The sequence below is a fragment of the Clupea harengus genome, chromosome 17 (assembly GCF_900700415.2).
Source record: "Clupea harengus chromosome 17, Ch_v2.0.2, whole genome shotgun sequence".
NCBI classification, from domain to species: Eukaryota; Metazoa; Chordata; class Actinopteri; order Clupeiformes; family Clupeidae; genus Clupea; species Clupea harengus.
In genome coordinates, this window is record NC_045168.1 from 4,206,837 (window position 1) to 4,225,689 (window position 18,853).

Consider the following 18,853-nt stretch of genomic DNA (forward strand, 5'->3'; position numbering starts at 1 on the left):
GCAAAGGGAGAAAAATATGTATAAGACTGACTAAAACAAGAGCTGGCCTAAGACTGATTTGGTGTTGAGCTGTATGCAACAATGGCCTTCCCAAAGAACTCTGAAAAAAATAGGATTTCAATATTAAAAGAAGCGTGAGTGTGTACGGGAACGTGCTTCATCGCATATTCATTCCCGCATTCTCCCCTACTCCACAACACAAGAGCTCAGTTGTTCCAAAAGAATTGTGATGACAACCAACCTCCAGTTTAAAAATGAATGTTAAAGACACTGTAAGGTTGTAGACACGGGAATGTTAATGAAATTCCATAACACCACATGTATAAAAGAATAAAATACATTTATTACAAAATTGTTTTGAGAAGACACTTTGACCTTTTTGTTCCAAGTGAGTGCTCACTGAGTGTCGCTTTCTCAAGTGATGTAAACACTGCTGTTTCACAGACAAAACAGGTTCCTCTCGATTACAAAACATCCTCTGACAAACAAAGTGTTTATGTAGTATTTACAATGACTGCCCAAATTGCACTCTTACACAATTGAGACTTATTTTTTAACCAAGTCAGTCAGTACATCCAGGCTTCTTTTCATGCAGTTCCAGCAATTGCATCCGTCAAACTCAAACTTTTTATGTCACAGATGTACTACTCACAAACACATACTGTGTTAGTTTTAAGTCACTATTCAGGTTCACTAATACTAGTTTGCTAGTATGATATCGTAGTCATCAAAGTTAACATGAGAAACACAGTGAGCATGTAATTTAATCTTGTACAATATTCATGTAATTTCTATATCATGTGAGAAACATTCAGCTGTCCCTGAAAATGTTTTACATAAATATAAGTAAGTATACATTATTTACACAATACACACTTAGCTTACTGTTGTTTGCAGCATAAACAAAAATCAAGACAATCCAAAGAGAATAAAAGTGCTGTAGCCCAGAATAATCTCAATGTGCTGAAACCATCACTGTTTTTGCTTTGGCATATTATACATTATTAAAAAAAAGGTTGTGTATTGTTCAAATAGTTGAAGGTTTATGAAGAGCCTTTTTTGACACATAGATACCATTTGTAAGTACAAAAAGTGTTCTCTAAATCTACATTTGCATATCTGTGAAAACAAATCCCCCAAAGGCAAGGTAGAACTTCTAATAACAGCTCTGTTCCTGACACCAAAAAAAAACAAAAACACTTCCTGACATTTTCCTTGACTGCAGTTGTGTTTGATGGATTGGCATGACTTGAATGTTGTGGTTCAAGATGACCTGTGAGTAATTACTCCAGACAGCCCCCTTGGTTACCACCCTCTCACTTGTGGCCATTATAATGAGCAGAGTGTGGCTGGGCTGCCGATCTTGCATCTTGTTAGGCGTCTTTTTTACTGACACAGCATTGATTTCCTATCAACTGGTGAACGCCAATTAAGCCCCAGGCTCCGTTACCCAATCCCTAAGATTGGCCATTCATAGTTAAACTGTCTTCAGGAGGGTGAGAGGGGCCCAGGGGGTGCTGAAGAGAGTCAAACAGTATAGAGGTCTTTCTCTTGATCAGGGTGTGAATTATGCAATGGCAATTGGGGGGGGGGTTAAATTATTATACACGGAACGTAAACAGTACAACACAGTTCAAAAAGTATACCATGTGTAAATGTTTTGACCCCCACCATACCCCTGGTCCTCATCCAGTGCACTTCTTCAAAAGGCCCGAGGCGATGGCCTTCACAGCCCTCATAGTCTCGGTGCAGGTGGGGTTGATCTGTGCCTCGGGCAGGAGGAAGCCGAAGTAGCCTGTGTCACGCAGCTCGAATGCGAAGGCGTATGGGATCCCGTTCTTGTAGGCCCAGTCCATGGAGCTCCCAGAACTTACATCTGTGTGGAGAAACGACTCCTGTCAGGGTAACCTCGTGGATGTCATTTTGTAGGGTTTTGTAATTTTGCATTTCTGTCTTGATAGACTTCAATACCCATCTATATGTGAGCTGTCTTAAAAACAGCTGTTGAGAACACTGATTCTGTTTGCATAACATAATGACTATTCATTGGTTTTAGTCCAGTAGAAAAAAAAAATTATGAAATTATAAATTAAATAAATTACTATCCTCGTTCTTGATGGTCCAACACTATTCTATGGTTAACATTGTGAATGAGCATAAACTGTAGCCCAGTGGAGAACATTATATACATTTTTAAACTAGCGATTTCCTTTTTAGTGATCTGGCTCTATTCTATGGCTGAGACCAATCAAAATCTGCCAGTGACTCAACACTCTTTCCGAGGAAGGTCAAAAACCTGGAAAAGAGAAGTGCGAAGCACATCAACCTTTACCCAGATGTGAGAGACTTACACAAAGTAGTGGAGGCAGGACCGTATCTGTATCGTACTCCGTAAGCCGAATACAGCGCCGTTACTGCATTATGAGCTGCAGATTCCTAATTAAAGACAAACAGAGGGAAATAACAGGCATGAAATACCACTTATCATTTAATTAGTTTATAAAAAGTTCTGTTCAGAGAAACATCTGAAATGTCTGTGTTTATTTTGTCTGGTTATGAATGTTTGAGTCGGATTAATTGAATGCCACTTCAGGAAAATGAGTAACTGAAAAACAGCAAAACAAGTTCTGATGGAAACTCTTCCTTCCCAAGAGGACTGACATTTGAAATGGTCTTGATGTTCCAAATCCGAGTAATTAATTGCCCATGTATTCTGGGAACAGAACCCTAGCCAAAGACATGGAACACTCAGACATGACTCTCAATTCCATATTCATCCCAGCGATGATCTCTCAGCGGGGTCATCGATTAAGGCAGGGCTAATTGATCCAGTGCTATTGATAGCCCAGAATGTCTGTAGTCTTTAGATGAAGGAGACGATGAAAAAGTACTGAAAAAGATTATTCTTTCCTCATCTGTGGACGTGTACTGCGCCAATAAGTAGAGTAGCTAGGAAGATCTGGAAGCTATTAAAAATACTGCTAAGGACCCTTTGAGACAATGGCTTTTTGTGCCCAGCATGAACCAGGTCTTTGATACGAACAGAGATGTTTTGAGTCCACACACCAAACGCAGTTAGAGGACCACGAAGAGCGGTTCGATGAATATGACAAAAAGTATATTTTACAATAACAGACTGCACCTTTAATTCATTAAGACAATCCCTTGTGCCCTGTGAAAATGTGAGGCCTCTTGACTTGTAGCTACCTTTCCCTCCACTATCAACAGCGCAGAAAGAAAATGTATACTGTAGTAATACTTGGGTCATGGGAGGACAAAGAAAGCAGAAGTATTGATCTGTGTACTGAAAGCAAAAACCTAATTGTGACAGCAAATGCATTTACAGAAACATGAGATGCAGGCGGACGCACCACACAGTTGAAGTTGGGGATCGTGGCGTATTTGTAGGAGTAGGGGTAGAGCAGCATCTGGGCGTAGGCGTGGATGGAGATGTAGGCCTTGACCTGCTTTCGACGTTTGCGCAGGAACTTGGCCACGGCCTTCACCTCCGGTTCCGACTCAGGGCTAGGCCCGCAGTACGTTTCATCACAGGGATGGGAGGAGGCTCCTTCCTCTGGGGGGAGACAAACACATGAGACCAGGTTCTAGATTATAGAGAACACATGGGATAAGGTTCCAGAACACAGAAAGTATGTATGTCCAGGATATAGATCACAGAGAGTATGTGTGTCTAGGTTTTTGATCACAGTGAGTATGTGTGTCCAGGTTCTTAATCACAGTTAGTATATGTGTCCAGGTTTTAGATTATAGAGAGTACAAGAGTTCATGCTCTAGATTATACAGGGTGCATTAATCCAGGTTGTAGATTACAGAGAATAAACAGATTAAGTACAGAGGGCATAAGATTCCTTCATTCACTTGTTTATATGTTCTCCCATAGCCACGCATATAACCTCATGAATACTATAGTAATACAGTCATTTGCATCTAATATCTAAATGTAAACCAACATGGATGGTGAGTCTGTCAACCGCCCAATCTTGCACAGATTGCTGTATGTACGTGCAGTCCATACTGAGAACCAAACAGTGTCATTCTGATGCAATGCTGTAGTAAATAGCACTATCCACATAAGCCTGACATGTGCAATGTGCTCTGTCCACAAAAGCGATGAAATTAGAAGCAGTTAATGAATATTCACACTTGCCATCCAGAGGGAAATTAACTCCAACTGAGATAAACAATATCCCACACTAATTAAGAGGAATTAAAATTAGTAGTTAAATATAGAATGCTAAATTAAATGGCTATAACCGAAAATGTAAAGGTGTTGTGGTGTCTCACTGAAACGAAAATCTAACTTTAGCACAAGCTAAATAATGTCACAGGAAAAAGCTGAATTGAACAGTGTGGACTAGACAGTCTGCTAGCAGAAACGAATAATAGACATTCCCTGACTCATATTCCTTAATCAATGGCCACAGTGAGAGCTATTTGTTTTCTTTAATGTGGATATTTTACATGGTCCCCCAGAAGGCACATTTGAACAATTCTTCTGGTAAGTGACAAGGAAAATGTATGAATTTCCTGAAAATTCCCATGATATCCCTGGGAACAACCATAACAAAAATGGAAATAGTAAAAATATGAAAATAAGGTGTATGATTCAGAGCCACCAAACACTAGAAATGAAAAAAATCCAAGGATATAACCAATGTCATACGCCTCCTTTCCATATTCCCCATAAATATTAATTTGCTCTTCTCGTTTTGGATTCCAATTACCACAAGCAAAGTCGGCTTCCTTTTGGCATGATGACTTAGCAGACGGCAGAGCAAAGACCTTGTAACCCCCCACCACACCCCCATCCTAACCTCCCCATCTCCCTGCACCATCACCCCCCCCCCCCCCTCCTCTAACCGAATATCACATCAAAAGGAAGGAGTCATCCTCACGCAAATGTTTAATCTGCAGTTTACGCTAATTACAGTATGCGCCATACATACACACACATACACACACATACACACACAGAGCATCGGGAGATGCATCTGAAAGCGGCGGTAAGGGAAAAGGGATGACGTGAGTCAGAGACACCTCGCAAAGCGAATCTGCTTTTAAAGGGCAAAATGGAGACGGAGGCAGCCCCGGGTTCATGGAAGGCTCTGAATATTTTATTCTATTTCTGCATTTTTTTCTTTACTCCTCTGTAATGCTCGTTTCACGCAAAAACAATGGGCAGGAGTACGATGAGTCAAACATGAGATGGTGAGATGAGACTTTATATGGGTGCTCCCACATAAACACACCATTTGTTATGTGGCAGACTGGAGCGATTAGTGAGAAACACTGTGAGAAAAATGTCACGATCTGAAGCTACTGAGCCTACCACACCACTTTACTTTCCAGTTCCTGTTGGCATCCACACCACGGCAGTGATACTTGTGATTTTTGGAGCGCGTTTTCCTCCAGAATCGATCCTGGAAATGAATCAAAATCAGAGAATTACTTACAAATGATTACACACAATGACTTATGTGTCATGCATGAACATAAAAGCATCACCCATAGCACATTCTCAATAGGTTGCAGTTCATCAACAGATCGATCACCATTCACTGTACTGGCATCTGTCAATCATAATCATGACCTGCATCCTTGAATTACTTACTGTTATATCAAATAAAGTTTAACGATGCCTTAGAGATAATAACCTGCTTGCTATCTATACGGGATTTTATGTGAGCCTAGGTACAAGGCAAAAAGACTATTTCAAAAGACTATTTCACCGTTATGTTATATAATCATCTTGCACCGCATGTCATAAGAGGATCATTAAAGATCTTTATGTACAGCAAGGACTGCCCTGTTGTTAGTAAACTGAAGGGAGCACAAAGGAGCTGAGGTCACTCACGGTGGTCCAGCTGTAGTGATAGCCATCTACGTTGAGCACAGGCATGATGTAGAAGGCGAGCTGATTCATCAGACGTCTCATGGTTGAGTCATGCTGATACGAGTTCAGCGCCTGGTTAAAAATAGTAAACAGAGTCAGGACCGAACAGAGGACACTAAGAAAGATTCACTGAGAAAAGCGGAAAGCAACGATGCAACAAAATGATGAATTTTAAATAAAATATAAAATGATGACTTCTAATAGATACATTTGCATTATTGGTGTGCATGAGTACTACAATTTAGTACAATGATTAAGGATAGCTTGATAGCTGTTGGTTAAGCTATCTCGACAGTGAAAGGATGCATAAAATCTACTAATGCAACCATATCAAATGACTCAGCACAATGATCTTTCAAAGGTTGTTGTTTTGTTAAGGCAGTTCGTTAAGGCATTAAATGGTTTAGGATGACACAGCACAAATGGATCCGTGCTAGTGTATGCCCTTCTGTGAGAGGCTCCAGTGCATCCAACACAAACAAGAGGCCTCTGAAGCCCCACGAGTGCACGCTCTGCAGCTTGTTACCAGTTGCTCCAGAGTATTAGAAGCTCCCCGCACCTGTGCGTGTGTGTGCTCTTACTTCAGAGAAAGCGACAAACACACACACACACACACACACACGCACACACTGCTTTCATATCTGCAGAAGATTAATTAAGCTCTGGGTTATGCGAACAGGATTGGTAGGGAGAGATTTGGCTGCCAGGGGTAAGGCTAGACTTGTAATCAGGATCAAGTCAAGGTTAATCTATCTCTCTGCTGAAAAGTGTCTGTGCTCTGCCACACAGTGGTGCATTAGAGGTACTGAACACTACAAGACACGTATTACTTTCCTCTTTCTTCCACTAGAACTGCTGGTACTGTGCTACTGTACAGCACACTACTAACATTCAGTACACTCCTATTAACATTCTTTTCCTGCATCAGCAGGCTAGCTCACTGACCTACCCAGACAAGCTTGAGATGTTATGGGTGTGTGGTGTGAGCGCTTTGACATTTCAGGGTAGTTACAGTGGATTGGGCCTGATGGAGTCCCGTGTGGTATTTGTTCTGTGTTGTCTTCCGCTTCAGGTTCCCTGGGTGGCTTGCCCCAGGGTGGAAGCCATAGTGACTGCCCTCGCAAGCAAACGCACACACACACACACATGCACAAACGCAGGTGCACACACACACACACACACATGCATACGCACATTGACAAATACACAAACACACACATGCATCTTCACAAACACACACACACACACACGTACCTCTTTAACAAACCACTGGCAGAACGCTGGCCCAATCCACTCCCGAGCGTGCACCCCACAGTCAATCCACACCGCCTTCCTGTAGGGCCGCCCTCTCTTCCCCAGCTGAGGAGACACAGCACACAGGTCAGTGCCAGGGGTCAGAGGTCATGTTCAGAGGTCATGTTAAAAGTCCAGCTATAAGGTTACTTATCAGCAGACATCTGCAAGTCCACGTTCAAGAGTGGATTAGAACTTCTTAAAATGTTAATGGTTGATAGTGTCTTGGGGGGTCTTCATGTTGTGAAGTTGCATGTTATTCTTTTTATATGTGATGTAGGGAGTAGTATTTTTTTGGGGGGGGGGATTCAACTTCAATCTCAAACCTCTGGTCTGTCAGGACACAGATACACTGAACAGTCTACTAACTGAACTACAAATCCCAGCATGCATCTACCCTCACCTCCTACCTGAAGCACATAGAGTGGCCGACCCTCATAGGATCTACCCACTGAGAACATGTCCAGCAGATGTGAGTGGGTCCTGTTCATCTCAAACATCCAGCTCTGGATCTGAGGGAGGAAGGGAGGGAGAAAAACAAACAAACAAACAAATGTTAACATCTGAGTAAGTGTGTATCAGCTGAATCTGGCCAATTCCAATTCATTATTTAAAAAAATAACGAGCAGTTATAAAATCCTGGCCTGAATTTGAATTGGAGGGTCAGATCAGAGGGACGCTGTCAAACACAGCCACAACGCAGAGCTGAGATCTGAGCGAGGAGATATTAAGTCATTTCGCACACTGTAGCCGCGGCCCATTCATTTCAGCTGTCATGAATTCAGTTTTAAGTCTCTGCACATATTTCACAGTGTGCTGGCAAAACACAGTTGAAAAAGAAGTACTATTTCATCCCTTTGCTGTGTTTTCACAGCTACTAAATTACACAGATCATCATACAGATGCCTGGTCTTGTTTAATACCGTGGTTTCAATGAGGCAGGCTACTAACTACATGTGTGTCCTTGGAGCACTGAATGTGTGTTATAACCATCAAGATTTCAAACTGTTTCTCTCATTTTAAAACATCTGAAATGAGTTTAAACAATTGCATTTCTGATACTTTCAAAAGCTATACTATATGCTTGCTGTGAAATCTGGGCCACGAGAATGTAAGATGCAAGGTGTGTTATATGAGGTGTCGGATGGTAGACACCTACTTTATAGCCCAATCCGAGCCATTGGCCATTCATCAAGACATCCATCTTGACTGAAAATGACTAAACCGGGCAGCAAGGCAGAGGATCTCAGCTTGCACGCATTAGAAACTGGCACCCCAGCTTCAGTACAAAAGAGAACCTGTCCCGGCTAATGATGTGTTAGCGGAGTTCCACTGACGTTCAAAATAGACTCAAAATAGACCTTAAACCTGTTGTTTGGTTGAGAATGGAAATGCATTTGTGGCCTGCCTTAGTATGTTCATGATTTAGAGAGGCTGAATGCTAAAGATCTTCTCTGGGGGACTGCGAGCGAGCGGCTAGCTGGTAGAACAGACACAGTCTGAAGGCACGTTTAGGCCGTGACGCTCAGAGCCTGGGAATGAGATAGAGGGGGAGGGAATGGGGGGCTTTTGAAGCTGCCCTGTCACTCGGAAATGATTGGGCACGCCACAATCCTGTGTGACTGTGACCGTCAGCACAGAGCCGCCGGCTGCGTCTGATGCCCCATCAGAGTGCACTTGGTCACGGGCACCTCAAAGACAGGATCGGAGGAGGAAAGGAACCATAACAGGTGGCGGATATCCCCCAGGACAGACCTGACCTTGTCCCAGTGCAGATCCACCACAGACCTAGGCCATATCTGGGCCATGTCTACTGGGTCCCCAGAAGAAAAAAACTGGGTCCCACTTCATATTAAGCGTCCTTATTATGATATCTTTAAATAGGTCATTAATACTTAATCTTATTCTCAGGCAAATGCATATTATTATCTCATGTGTATGCATGTTATGTATGTTAACCATAAGCCTAATAGTAACATAGGGGCATCTTGTTATATAGTAATACAACAAATACAGTGCACTTATCTAACTAAATATTAAGTATGTAGTACTTACAGACCATTATTATAAACAGGGGCCCTGAACTGTGTCAAATAATCACAATGAATGCATGGTCTAGAGCACTATACATCTGCGCTCAACATGGATGATTTCAGGTGCGGCTTCCGACTGAAATTGAAGGTTGCCACTCTCTGATCTTCAGAGACAATGAGAGTGGACGTCTGGGAGTGGACATCTTAAACAATGAGAGTGGACGTCTGAGAGGTGTGTTAGGGGACAGGAGAACCAACCTCTTCCAGGGAGTGATAGACCTCGTAATCGTACTGCAGCACCGAGCGGCGCCTTCTGGAGGACCGATATCCCGTCTGCTTTTCCATTTCCTTTTGAAGGTTGGCGATGAGCACCCTGCGAATCACATTGGGGTCGTGTTGAAAGCAGATGTTCTGTGTCGACAGCAGGCAGTTTATCACAGAGTATCACAGCACATTAAAAGACAGCCAGTGCTGTCCTTTAATGTGGGGATGATGCATTTGTGAAAGCACATGGAGATAATCTCTTTTCTTTCCACCACTCCGGTCTCTTCAAGAGGTCATTCCAACTTCCAAAACAGAACACTGAAGTGATCACTATTTACTTGACAACGCTTTTGTCATGTTTTATTGTTGGGCAGCTATAAAGAGATGCTGAGTTATGGTATCTGTCAGAGATAATCAAAATCACTTCTCTTAGTAATGTATTGATTGTCAGATGTTCAATGACCACCTTGGCAAATTTCTGACTCAAATGGATTTGATGTGGTGTGTCATCTGTGAGGAATGTTTTAAATACATTAAAGGTTACAAAACAATGCAAGAGGGCAAAAAAGAGGGTTCTCATTAAGTTGAATTCCAAGGGCTATTCTCACAAAAACATCTTCCAAAATCAGAGCAAGTCACCTACACCGCAGACCACCAAGGATAAGTAAGACACAACATTCACAAATTGTTCTTCCTCTTGTATGCATTCACACGGCTCGTATTTCAAAGCCTTTAGTTACTGGCTAGGCTGAAACCCATCAGCGTGTCAGGTTTGTTTAGATACCTATACTAGGAGAGAAATCAAAGGAGAGACGGGGAGAGGGAGGGAGACAGGGAAAATATCCCAAGGGGCTAAACATTACAATCTCAAACACAAAAGAGTCTCTCTCTGTGTGTGTATGTGTGACTGTGTGTGTATGATTCTCACTTTCTCTCTCTCACTCTCTCTGTGTATGTGTGTGTGTGTGAGAGTGAAATAAAGTACATCGTTTCAGGAGAGAGTGGAGGGGATAGGGTCGGTGGTGGGAGTGTTTGTGTGTGAGTGTGAGTGTGTGTGTGTGTGTGTGTGTCTGTGTGTGTGTGTGTGTGTGTGTGTGTGTGTGTGTGTGTGATAAACTACATTGTTTCAGGAGAAAGTGGAGGGGATAGGGAGTATGAGTGTGAGTGTGTGTGTGAGTGTGAGTGTGAGTGTGAGTGTGTGTGTGTGTGTGTGTGTGATAAACTACATCGTTTCAGCTGATCCTGTTGACTGACAGAGAGGGAGATGAAAGGTGTTTCAGGGGGAAGCAGTGAGAGGGAAGGGTTGGAGTTGGAGAGGGGGAGGGGAGGGGGAGAGACTGGTTTATTGCATTGATACCATTGCAAATCATATGGTATCTGTGAGGCGCATATGGGCTACAATCCCAGAAAAAAAGAAAGAAAGGAGAAGATAATGTCAAGAAAGGAGGAGAAAAGGAGGTGAGGAAGAAAAGGAGGAATAAGAACCACCACTGCAACAATATCACCAAGAATGACAACAACAACAACAACAACAACAACAACAACAAAGGGTAATGAGAGAGAGCAAGGCCATCAGCCTGCAGGAGAGGTGGGTGATGGGAAACTGGAGGACTCATTACTTATGCTGGATGTGCTTCTGCTGGAGATGCAGGTGCAGACCTTGAGTGAGATTCCGACCCACATGGACGTCCACTGGATTGCCCTCCTGGATCAGAGAGGCACTGTTGGGTTGCCACAGGTCTACCTGCAAGCGCAACACACACACACACACACACACACACACACACACACACACACACACACACACACACACACACACACACACACACACACACACTGTCTGAAAGGGCATTTATAGGTCTCCCCTCTGTGCCCGTGACATTTTCATGATATGTTAAATCAAAACGTAAGCGTTGTTACCTAAATCTGTTCTTTATTTAACCAGTGGACATATTATATCAGGTAACAGCTACCTCTTCTCAAGAAACGTTGATTCACGAGCACATTTATTAAAAAGTCAGTTCAAATGTTTCTCTTTGAACAAAAAAAGGTTCATTTTGCTCTCTTCAGGGCCATGAACCCATCTCAGCACATCTCTTTCAAATGGTTAAGCGGTCTGTCTGTCAAGACCTTTTGAAATTAAACCCTCTAATTCATGTTTCAAAGACATCTTGGGATGCAACGCACAAAAAAAGAGGAGCTTTTGACTTTGAACCTTATTCCACATTGGCCTCAGGCTTCATTGGGATGGGATAGGATGGGAATCGGACTGATTCTACACCTGGTGAAAAGATCAATATTTCCAGACAGCTCAGAGCAGCCGTCAGTCTCTAGCTCTGTGGGAATTCTGGCTGTTTGGACCGCAGGGCTGTGGAGGCAGGCAGCCTTAGCGCTAATGCTAATGACCCAGAGAAACCCAGACCAGATACACAGCACAGACACCAAAGGCCTTCAGGGCTCCCACATCACACAAGCCCCAGACTTTAACCTCTGGCTTCCAGCTCAAGTCTGCTCTTTCACAGCCTGCCAAGAGATTGCGCTTTTGTTGGTTTTGGTCGTATTAACGAGGCAATTAGGCATGAGAGTAAAGGGCTGGATTGTGGTGTTTTTTTCAGGTGTGGCTATTTTCAGAAGTTATTGATGACACTGGATTTTATGCTGTCCTACTGCAAGCTCTAACTGAAACCATCTGGAATAGAGATGCAACCGAGAAAAGACCTGTTAAACATGGAAAGCCATTGCTGATTTGGTTGTTTGTGGCTGCTCAACTCCATTACCTTCTAATGACGGTCTTCGCTTGTTGTCTTTCACTAAAAGCGAATCAGTTGGGATTCAGAGATCGTTACTGACACTTGACTCACAGTGTTGAGTAGATATAGTGCAGAATTATTTTCCCCTCAATTTTTCAATTTTAATTCATTTTGCACCACATAGTGCTTTTGCAGAAATTATATTATATTTTCATGGGGATATTATATTTTAATGGGGATATTATATTTCTTGATAAAGCGTATTAAGCTCTTAAGAAGCATTGAAGAAGAAGTAAAGTATTTAAAATTAACCCATTTTCTCAGCATGAGACCAACAGAAATGTGGAAATAATACACCGACTAGCTGATACTTTATGAGAACAGACACGGTATACATTTTTATCAGTGGTTGTGGTTTCTGGGCATCAAACCCAAGACCATGGTGTTAGTGAGACTTTGCTCTATCACTGGACACACACACACACACACACACACAAATACACACACAAACACACACACACACACACACAAACACACGCTTACATGCTGTGAGTGTGATGATCAAACGGAGGAAAGCCATAACAACCCGAACACACCCCAGCACACCGAAGGCCTGTGTAAACACTCAAGCCCCTGTGCAGTTTAAAGCTTCTGAGTCGTGGTTAGTAATGTGGGCAACATGGTGCTGAGTGCGAGACTGTGCAAACAGCACACAGGCCTGATACTAGTGGGGCAGTGTTCCACATGAGACAGAGATGGATCTGACTGCCAAGGCATCCTCTCTCTCTCTCTCTCTCTCTTTCCTCTCACTCTCTCTCACTCTCTCTCTCTCTCTCTCTCACTCTCTCTCTCCTCTTTCTCTCTCTACCTTCTCTGTCTGTCTGGGTAAAAGCTCTCTCTGTTCCTTCCATATGTACATTAAGCAGTGTTGTGCTTGAGATTTAATAAAGTTTTTCAGTAAAAGGAATGCAAAATATTATCATATTTTCAATAATGTAGACTTTGCATTTGAACTTGTATTGGAAGATTTGCAGTCCCTCTTCAGAGCAGGCAGACAGGCTTCAGTGTGCAGGGTGCTGGGTGTGAGGTTAAGACATGAAGAAGGTGAGAAAACATCTGGATGAATGGACATTTTGGTTTTCAAAGATTGCAGTGTGTGTGTGTGTGTGTGTGTGTGTGTGTGTGTGTGTGTGTGTGTGTGTGTGTGTGTGCATATGTGAAGGCGTTAGGTGCATCTGCATGTGTAAAAATGTATGCACACATGTACTTGGGTGTGTGTGTGTGTGTGTGTGTGTGTGTGCATATGTGAAGGCGTTAGGTGCATCCGCATGTGTATATGCACACATGTACTTGAGTGTGTGTGTGTGTGTGTGCGTGTGTGAATCCACTCTATAAGCCCATGTTCACTTCCAGCTGGATCTCATTCTAGACTGTAGGAGCGGTACTGTCGACTGGCCCACATGCTTCTTAATGAACTGCTTTAATGGCTTGCAGAGGGTGGGAGCATGTGGAGCTATGGATTGTATATGACCCAGAGAACTCAGCTCCAGCTGGGTGCTTCATAGAGTTGGCATAGTCTCAACCAACATAAAGATTAGGAGGAGCTCATTTGAGCTCAGTTCAGTTTCAGCTCATTTGGTTCTCAGAGCGACTGTTCAGTGCAGAGGGGAGTGTTAGGGTGCACTGTGTTTTGTTCTTAGGGACTGTGCAGGTTTGGAGGGTTAGAACATTATGTTTATTTCTATATTATATGTTTATTTATATAACCTAACCATATAAATACACTATTTGGCTGTTGGTTGTTGATGGTTGCCTTTGTGTCTTTAGAGTGTTTTGTGCCACGTCATGGAGGATTAACATTGTGTTTCTCACTTTCCCATTTAAACAGACATCTGAGATGTGAAGAATGAAAACTTAAGCTCAACCCATTGTGAATACTCATGAATTTAAGACTTTAGGAATAGTCAGAATGAATATTTTAAGCCTGTTTGGATAGGATAAGTCAAAAGGTGTGGACAGTTGATAGTCTGCCAGGCTATGTCAGATGTCACCATCTGTTGGCTGGTCAGTCCAGCGGCGCACCTGCCTTTTCCATTTCAGCTCACGAGGAGTGATGCTTATTGTGTGCTCGGGCTTGCAATGTGTGCAGGCTCCTATACCTTAACTGTATCTCTGTCTTTTTCAACTGCCACTCTTCTATTCTTAAAAACTCACATGTGACACTGTGATATTTGCAAGGTCACAGAATGATCAGCTTTTAGAAGACAACACCCCCCCCCCCCCCCCCCCCCTCCATCGGCAAACATGAGGACTCCTCCGTGCTCTTTCCACTATAATCACTTCAGAGAGTTGAGGACTTGACAGACATAAAAGAGAACCCCAATAAAATGTCAGCAGCCTTTTGAGATCGGTGATGTAACAGTCTGGGAAAACATAGCTGGCATTCCGGGAGGCGTCCATGTCACCCTGCGGGCGAGGAGTGTGAACGGGGGCTGCGAGGGAGCCGCGCCTGTGCACATGGAAACAGGGAGCGGCAGCTGTCCAAACAGGGGGCAAGACCACAGACAAGACCTTCAGCTTTGACTTCTCACACTTTCCAACCTGACCCTGAAAGTAGCCATGGCCCGGCCATTATGTCCTCGAGCAGTGTGTGGAAAAGAAACACGGTGTTCACACAGTCGTATAGGCAGGAATGTGGGGACTTTCTCTTTTTTTCTCATTGGCCCATGTGCTGATGCATTTACACCACCGGTGCAGAGCTGCTCCTTGAGTCGAATGGCTGCGGCATATTATTGTAAAGGTGCGGTATTTAGTAGACGTTTTCATCCAAAGCAATAGTAGCATAGTAGCATGGTAGCATGGCAGGGTAATTATTGCCAGGTCGGAAAGACAATATCATTGAGTAGATTTGCAAGTATGCCCACACTAACAGAGCGGTTTCCAGGACTGTTCATTCCATAAACTCTACTTCTCCGTATCATCCACGCTGGGAGGGAATGTGGGTATTGGTAATGTGGGCCTTCAGCACACTGTCATAACAGATTCATCGGTTTTATTGCTATCTGTGAAGTGCTGAGCAGTTTGGTTAAGAACCTTCAGTGTGACTAACTGAATGAAGGCTGCATTTTATCATCAACATGTGTCCAAGATGTCCAGCACAGTACGGACATGCTGACCACAAGACACAGCTTTAGTCTTATGGTGAACATACCCATCTCCCATGGTCAGGGTCCCAGAGAGCTGTCGAACTGCAACAGGTGAATTTGGGAAATATTTTAGGATGTTTTCCAGTGTTGGCAGTGCTTTCAGGCAGGTCTTCAAACTTTTTGATTAATACACATCGCCTTAATACAGGTTTCATTTAAAGTTAGCAGAATTGTTCTTATGCATTTTTCATTATGTTAATAGGAAATAAGATCAGAAAGCTTGAATAAGATTGGTGCAAGCATTGTTAAAATAAAAAAAATGTTTTATTCAATGCTATCAGTCTTATAATCTAATGCAGAACCAGCATACTTGATAAGCCCTACAAATGTATCAAATGCACCACACTATTGCACTACATTTTAATATATTTTATTACTACCAATAATACTTTATGAAATATTTTGGTTTTGATGTGAATTGGAATTCAGCCCTGAGCAAGATCTCATTCATAGCAATACTACAAAAAAGCCCTTAATACCATGTTAACCCATATGGGCCCCTGAATATATTAAAATATGCAGATGAAAGAAAAATAAACCTTTTGTGATGAAAAGCCCCCCCCAAAGCACACATTAAATATGAAGCCAAGAAGGTGTTTTTTAATCTTCTTCAAAGACACACGCACATTGCTGAAACACGCAACCATGTAATTGTTCAAACAGAAGACCGTTAAAGCCTGGCTGTAAAGTGCACAGCATCACATACTAATCACATGTAACATGAACCAGATGGATGCCTTCTACAGCTGAGACAACTACATACTGGAGGCCTGTTGTTGACATTGTAATTTCTGAAAGGCATTGATGTAGAGGGAACATGAAAAAGCTGCAGTAATTCTTAATGTCTGTGATATGAATGATTGGATTGGACTTACCGTCATATTCTGAAAGAGTTTCTGGAGAAGCTCAACATCTTCGTGGCCATCTGGTGTGATTCTGAAGACCTGGTTGCTGCAAAGGCAAATAAGCACTGTAAGTTCACAACATAACGTTAGTACTAACTTAAGACATCAAAAATAATATACAAATTGGTGCATCCAACTGTGTTCCAGGAAGAGAAGAGAAGGGTAGGAAAGCTGTAAGCTATAAAAGTCCACATAGTAAGACTCTCAAAGACCAATAGTCTAAAACTAAGTCAGAGGATCTGAAGAGGCAACATGTAAACGGTTCAGATGCTAAAATAGGTTCCCCCACAATAATGGACCTTTTTGAAACATGCTGGCTATGCTGGCTGTATGTCCTGCTGGCTGTCTATTCAAAATGTGAAACAATGTGCAGACGTATGTCCTGCTGGCTACAGGACACATCTCTGAGGATACTTGTGCTATTCTCTTCAAACTTTCTTTTCCAAACGACCCAGAGCTTTAACCATTTTCACAGAGACGTCCAGGCTATGGCTTTCACTGCGTCTACAAGTACTGCCGTGGACATGCCGAAAAGTTAGATAAAAGACTAGATAAACACGTATAAAACATGTTTGCACTACCGTTAAGAAGACACGGTCACATAAACAGGTCAATGAATGGGGTGAAGGCTACGAACGGCGGCCATTAAAGTCCCAGGCTAGTGCCTTTCTGCAGATTTGTTGTCTAAATAAGACTCCACCTGACAGGGAGGCCACAGCACTCATGCGGTGTTGGGGATTGTTCAGTCAGGACAGGGACTCTCACGTGAAGGTCTGTAACATACATACGGACATACAGAGATCAGAGGGCTGGTGAAGTACTATTCCAGTCTTATTGCTGTACAGCAACTGGTAAAGGTAGGTGCTAGCAACCCCAAGGACATGGTTTTGTCAGAGAGGATTCATACTGGTTAGGTCTCTGCCTTACTCATACTATAAGTCAGTTTGGCAATAAAGTATTGGCTTAATGACTAAATGTACTGTAAATAACTAGAAGTAACACCCCCACACAGACACAACGTTAAATTAAATGGCTGATATTCCTTTAAAAAAGAACCAATCATTTATCAGGTCAATTTTATGTTATATTATTTGGAGATTACTGGTTAGATGAGGGTCATCCTTATCAATGTCTAGGAACAATGGTAGTGCATCTTTGCTTCATTAACTGCGTTAATTAAGTCAACACAACTCAGACTAAATATGCTTTCCAAAAGACACGTCATTGTATGAATTTACTCTCATTCCAGTATACTGTATTTCAACACACCCCTGTAAGTAATGACGAATTTGCATCAAGCAAAACCACGAAAGTGTTAGATGTTCTTTTTACAACCCCCCCCCCCCTCCTTAAGTCTGGTGTGGGGGTGACACACATCCCTTGGGCTGACACATATCCCATGTGAAACATACCAGATTGACACCACCTGCTTTTGTGTCCCAGATGGCATCAGTGTCATCCTGATATTTTACAGACTCGGAGTGAACACCGGAGCTGGCATACCCTGCCACACCTCTTCTGCCTTCATTGTTGCCGCGGTGACGTATGAGCTTGTGGTGTGGTGTAGTGTGGCAAGGTGGGCACTGCGGATATAAAGACTTGGGTGTGGCACCCCGGCGTTCCCTCATGCTAGCCCTGCTGATGTATGTCTGCAGCCAGACAGACAGAGAGGTCTGCTCTTAATGTAAACCGCCAGATGAAAAGCAGAGCCAGCTATAAGTAGGGGATTTGGAGGCCACGTCACTGACAGCCATCATCTTAGACGGAGAAAAGAAAAAAAGAAAAGAAAAAAAGAGAGAGGCCCTGCCACTGTCTCCAGTTAATGCAACTCAACCCGCATTGAAAAGAAAATGACAGATAATTGTGTAGAAAGAGGCTCGACCTTGTCTAAGCCTAGCTTTTAGCTCGGGACAAATCTAAAACAAAATTATGTCATGACAGGGTTATTGTTGCAGACTTAAATTATGTTTTGTTTGAACTGCCACCACTACCAAGTTCGCAGTTGTAGATGTTGAATTACCAGAATTCAATTTACACAAGTTACATGCCCGCCTACACATACAAATATGCATTAGCATCAGACAAAAAGAAGCTGTCTGAAGTGAAATGTACTTCCTCTTGAAATGCAAAGTAATGTAGTTGCCCCTTTTTTCAGTGACTATGCCACATAAATCTCACCGAAGTTAAGCTCTTTTGATTGAACATCTCTTGATCTTCTTTGTCTGACAGTACCAGTATGTATTTGGAATAGATCAAAGTGAATGCAGTTTGACTTCTTCCAAAGTTGACTTGAACTGCAACCAGACAACTTTGAAGTCAGATTCAAACAAATCTACATTTCTGTTTATACAAACATTTCATTTTGGATAGTCAGTTATAACATTAAGTTACATTTGGTTAGTTAGTAGCTATAAAGTTCCAATGTACCATTCCAACAAACCCAACTGGTTGCTATGGTTGCTAACTAACCCCAACCATAACCTGACCC

At 42.6% G+C, this 18,853-nt stretch overlaps 1 protein-coding gene across 1 annotated transcript; it reads right to left on the reverse strand.

Moving 5' to 3' along the window:
- Positions 1-1,658: 1,658 nt before the first annotated feature.
- cpa6 (carboxypeptidase A6) lies at positions 1,659-17,993 on the reverse strand. The gene is made up of 10 exons (XM_042710314.1): positions 17,869-17,993; positions 16,336-16,411; positions 9,499-9,675; positions 7,618-7,719; positions 7,169-7,273; positions 5,876-5,986; positions 5,351-5,441; positions 3,372-3,574; positions 2,352-2,436; positions 1,659-1,876 (listed from the first exon to the last, which is right to left on the reverse strand). Exons 1-10 carry the CDS (start codon positions 17,991-17,993, stop codon positions 1,686-1,688), a joined length of 1,266 nt encoding a protein of 421 aa, XP_042566248.1. The 3' UTR covers positions 1,659-1,685.
- Between the last annotated feature and the right edge of the window lie 860 nt (positions 17,994-18,853).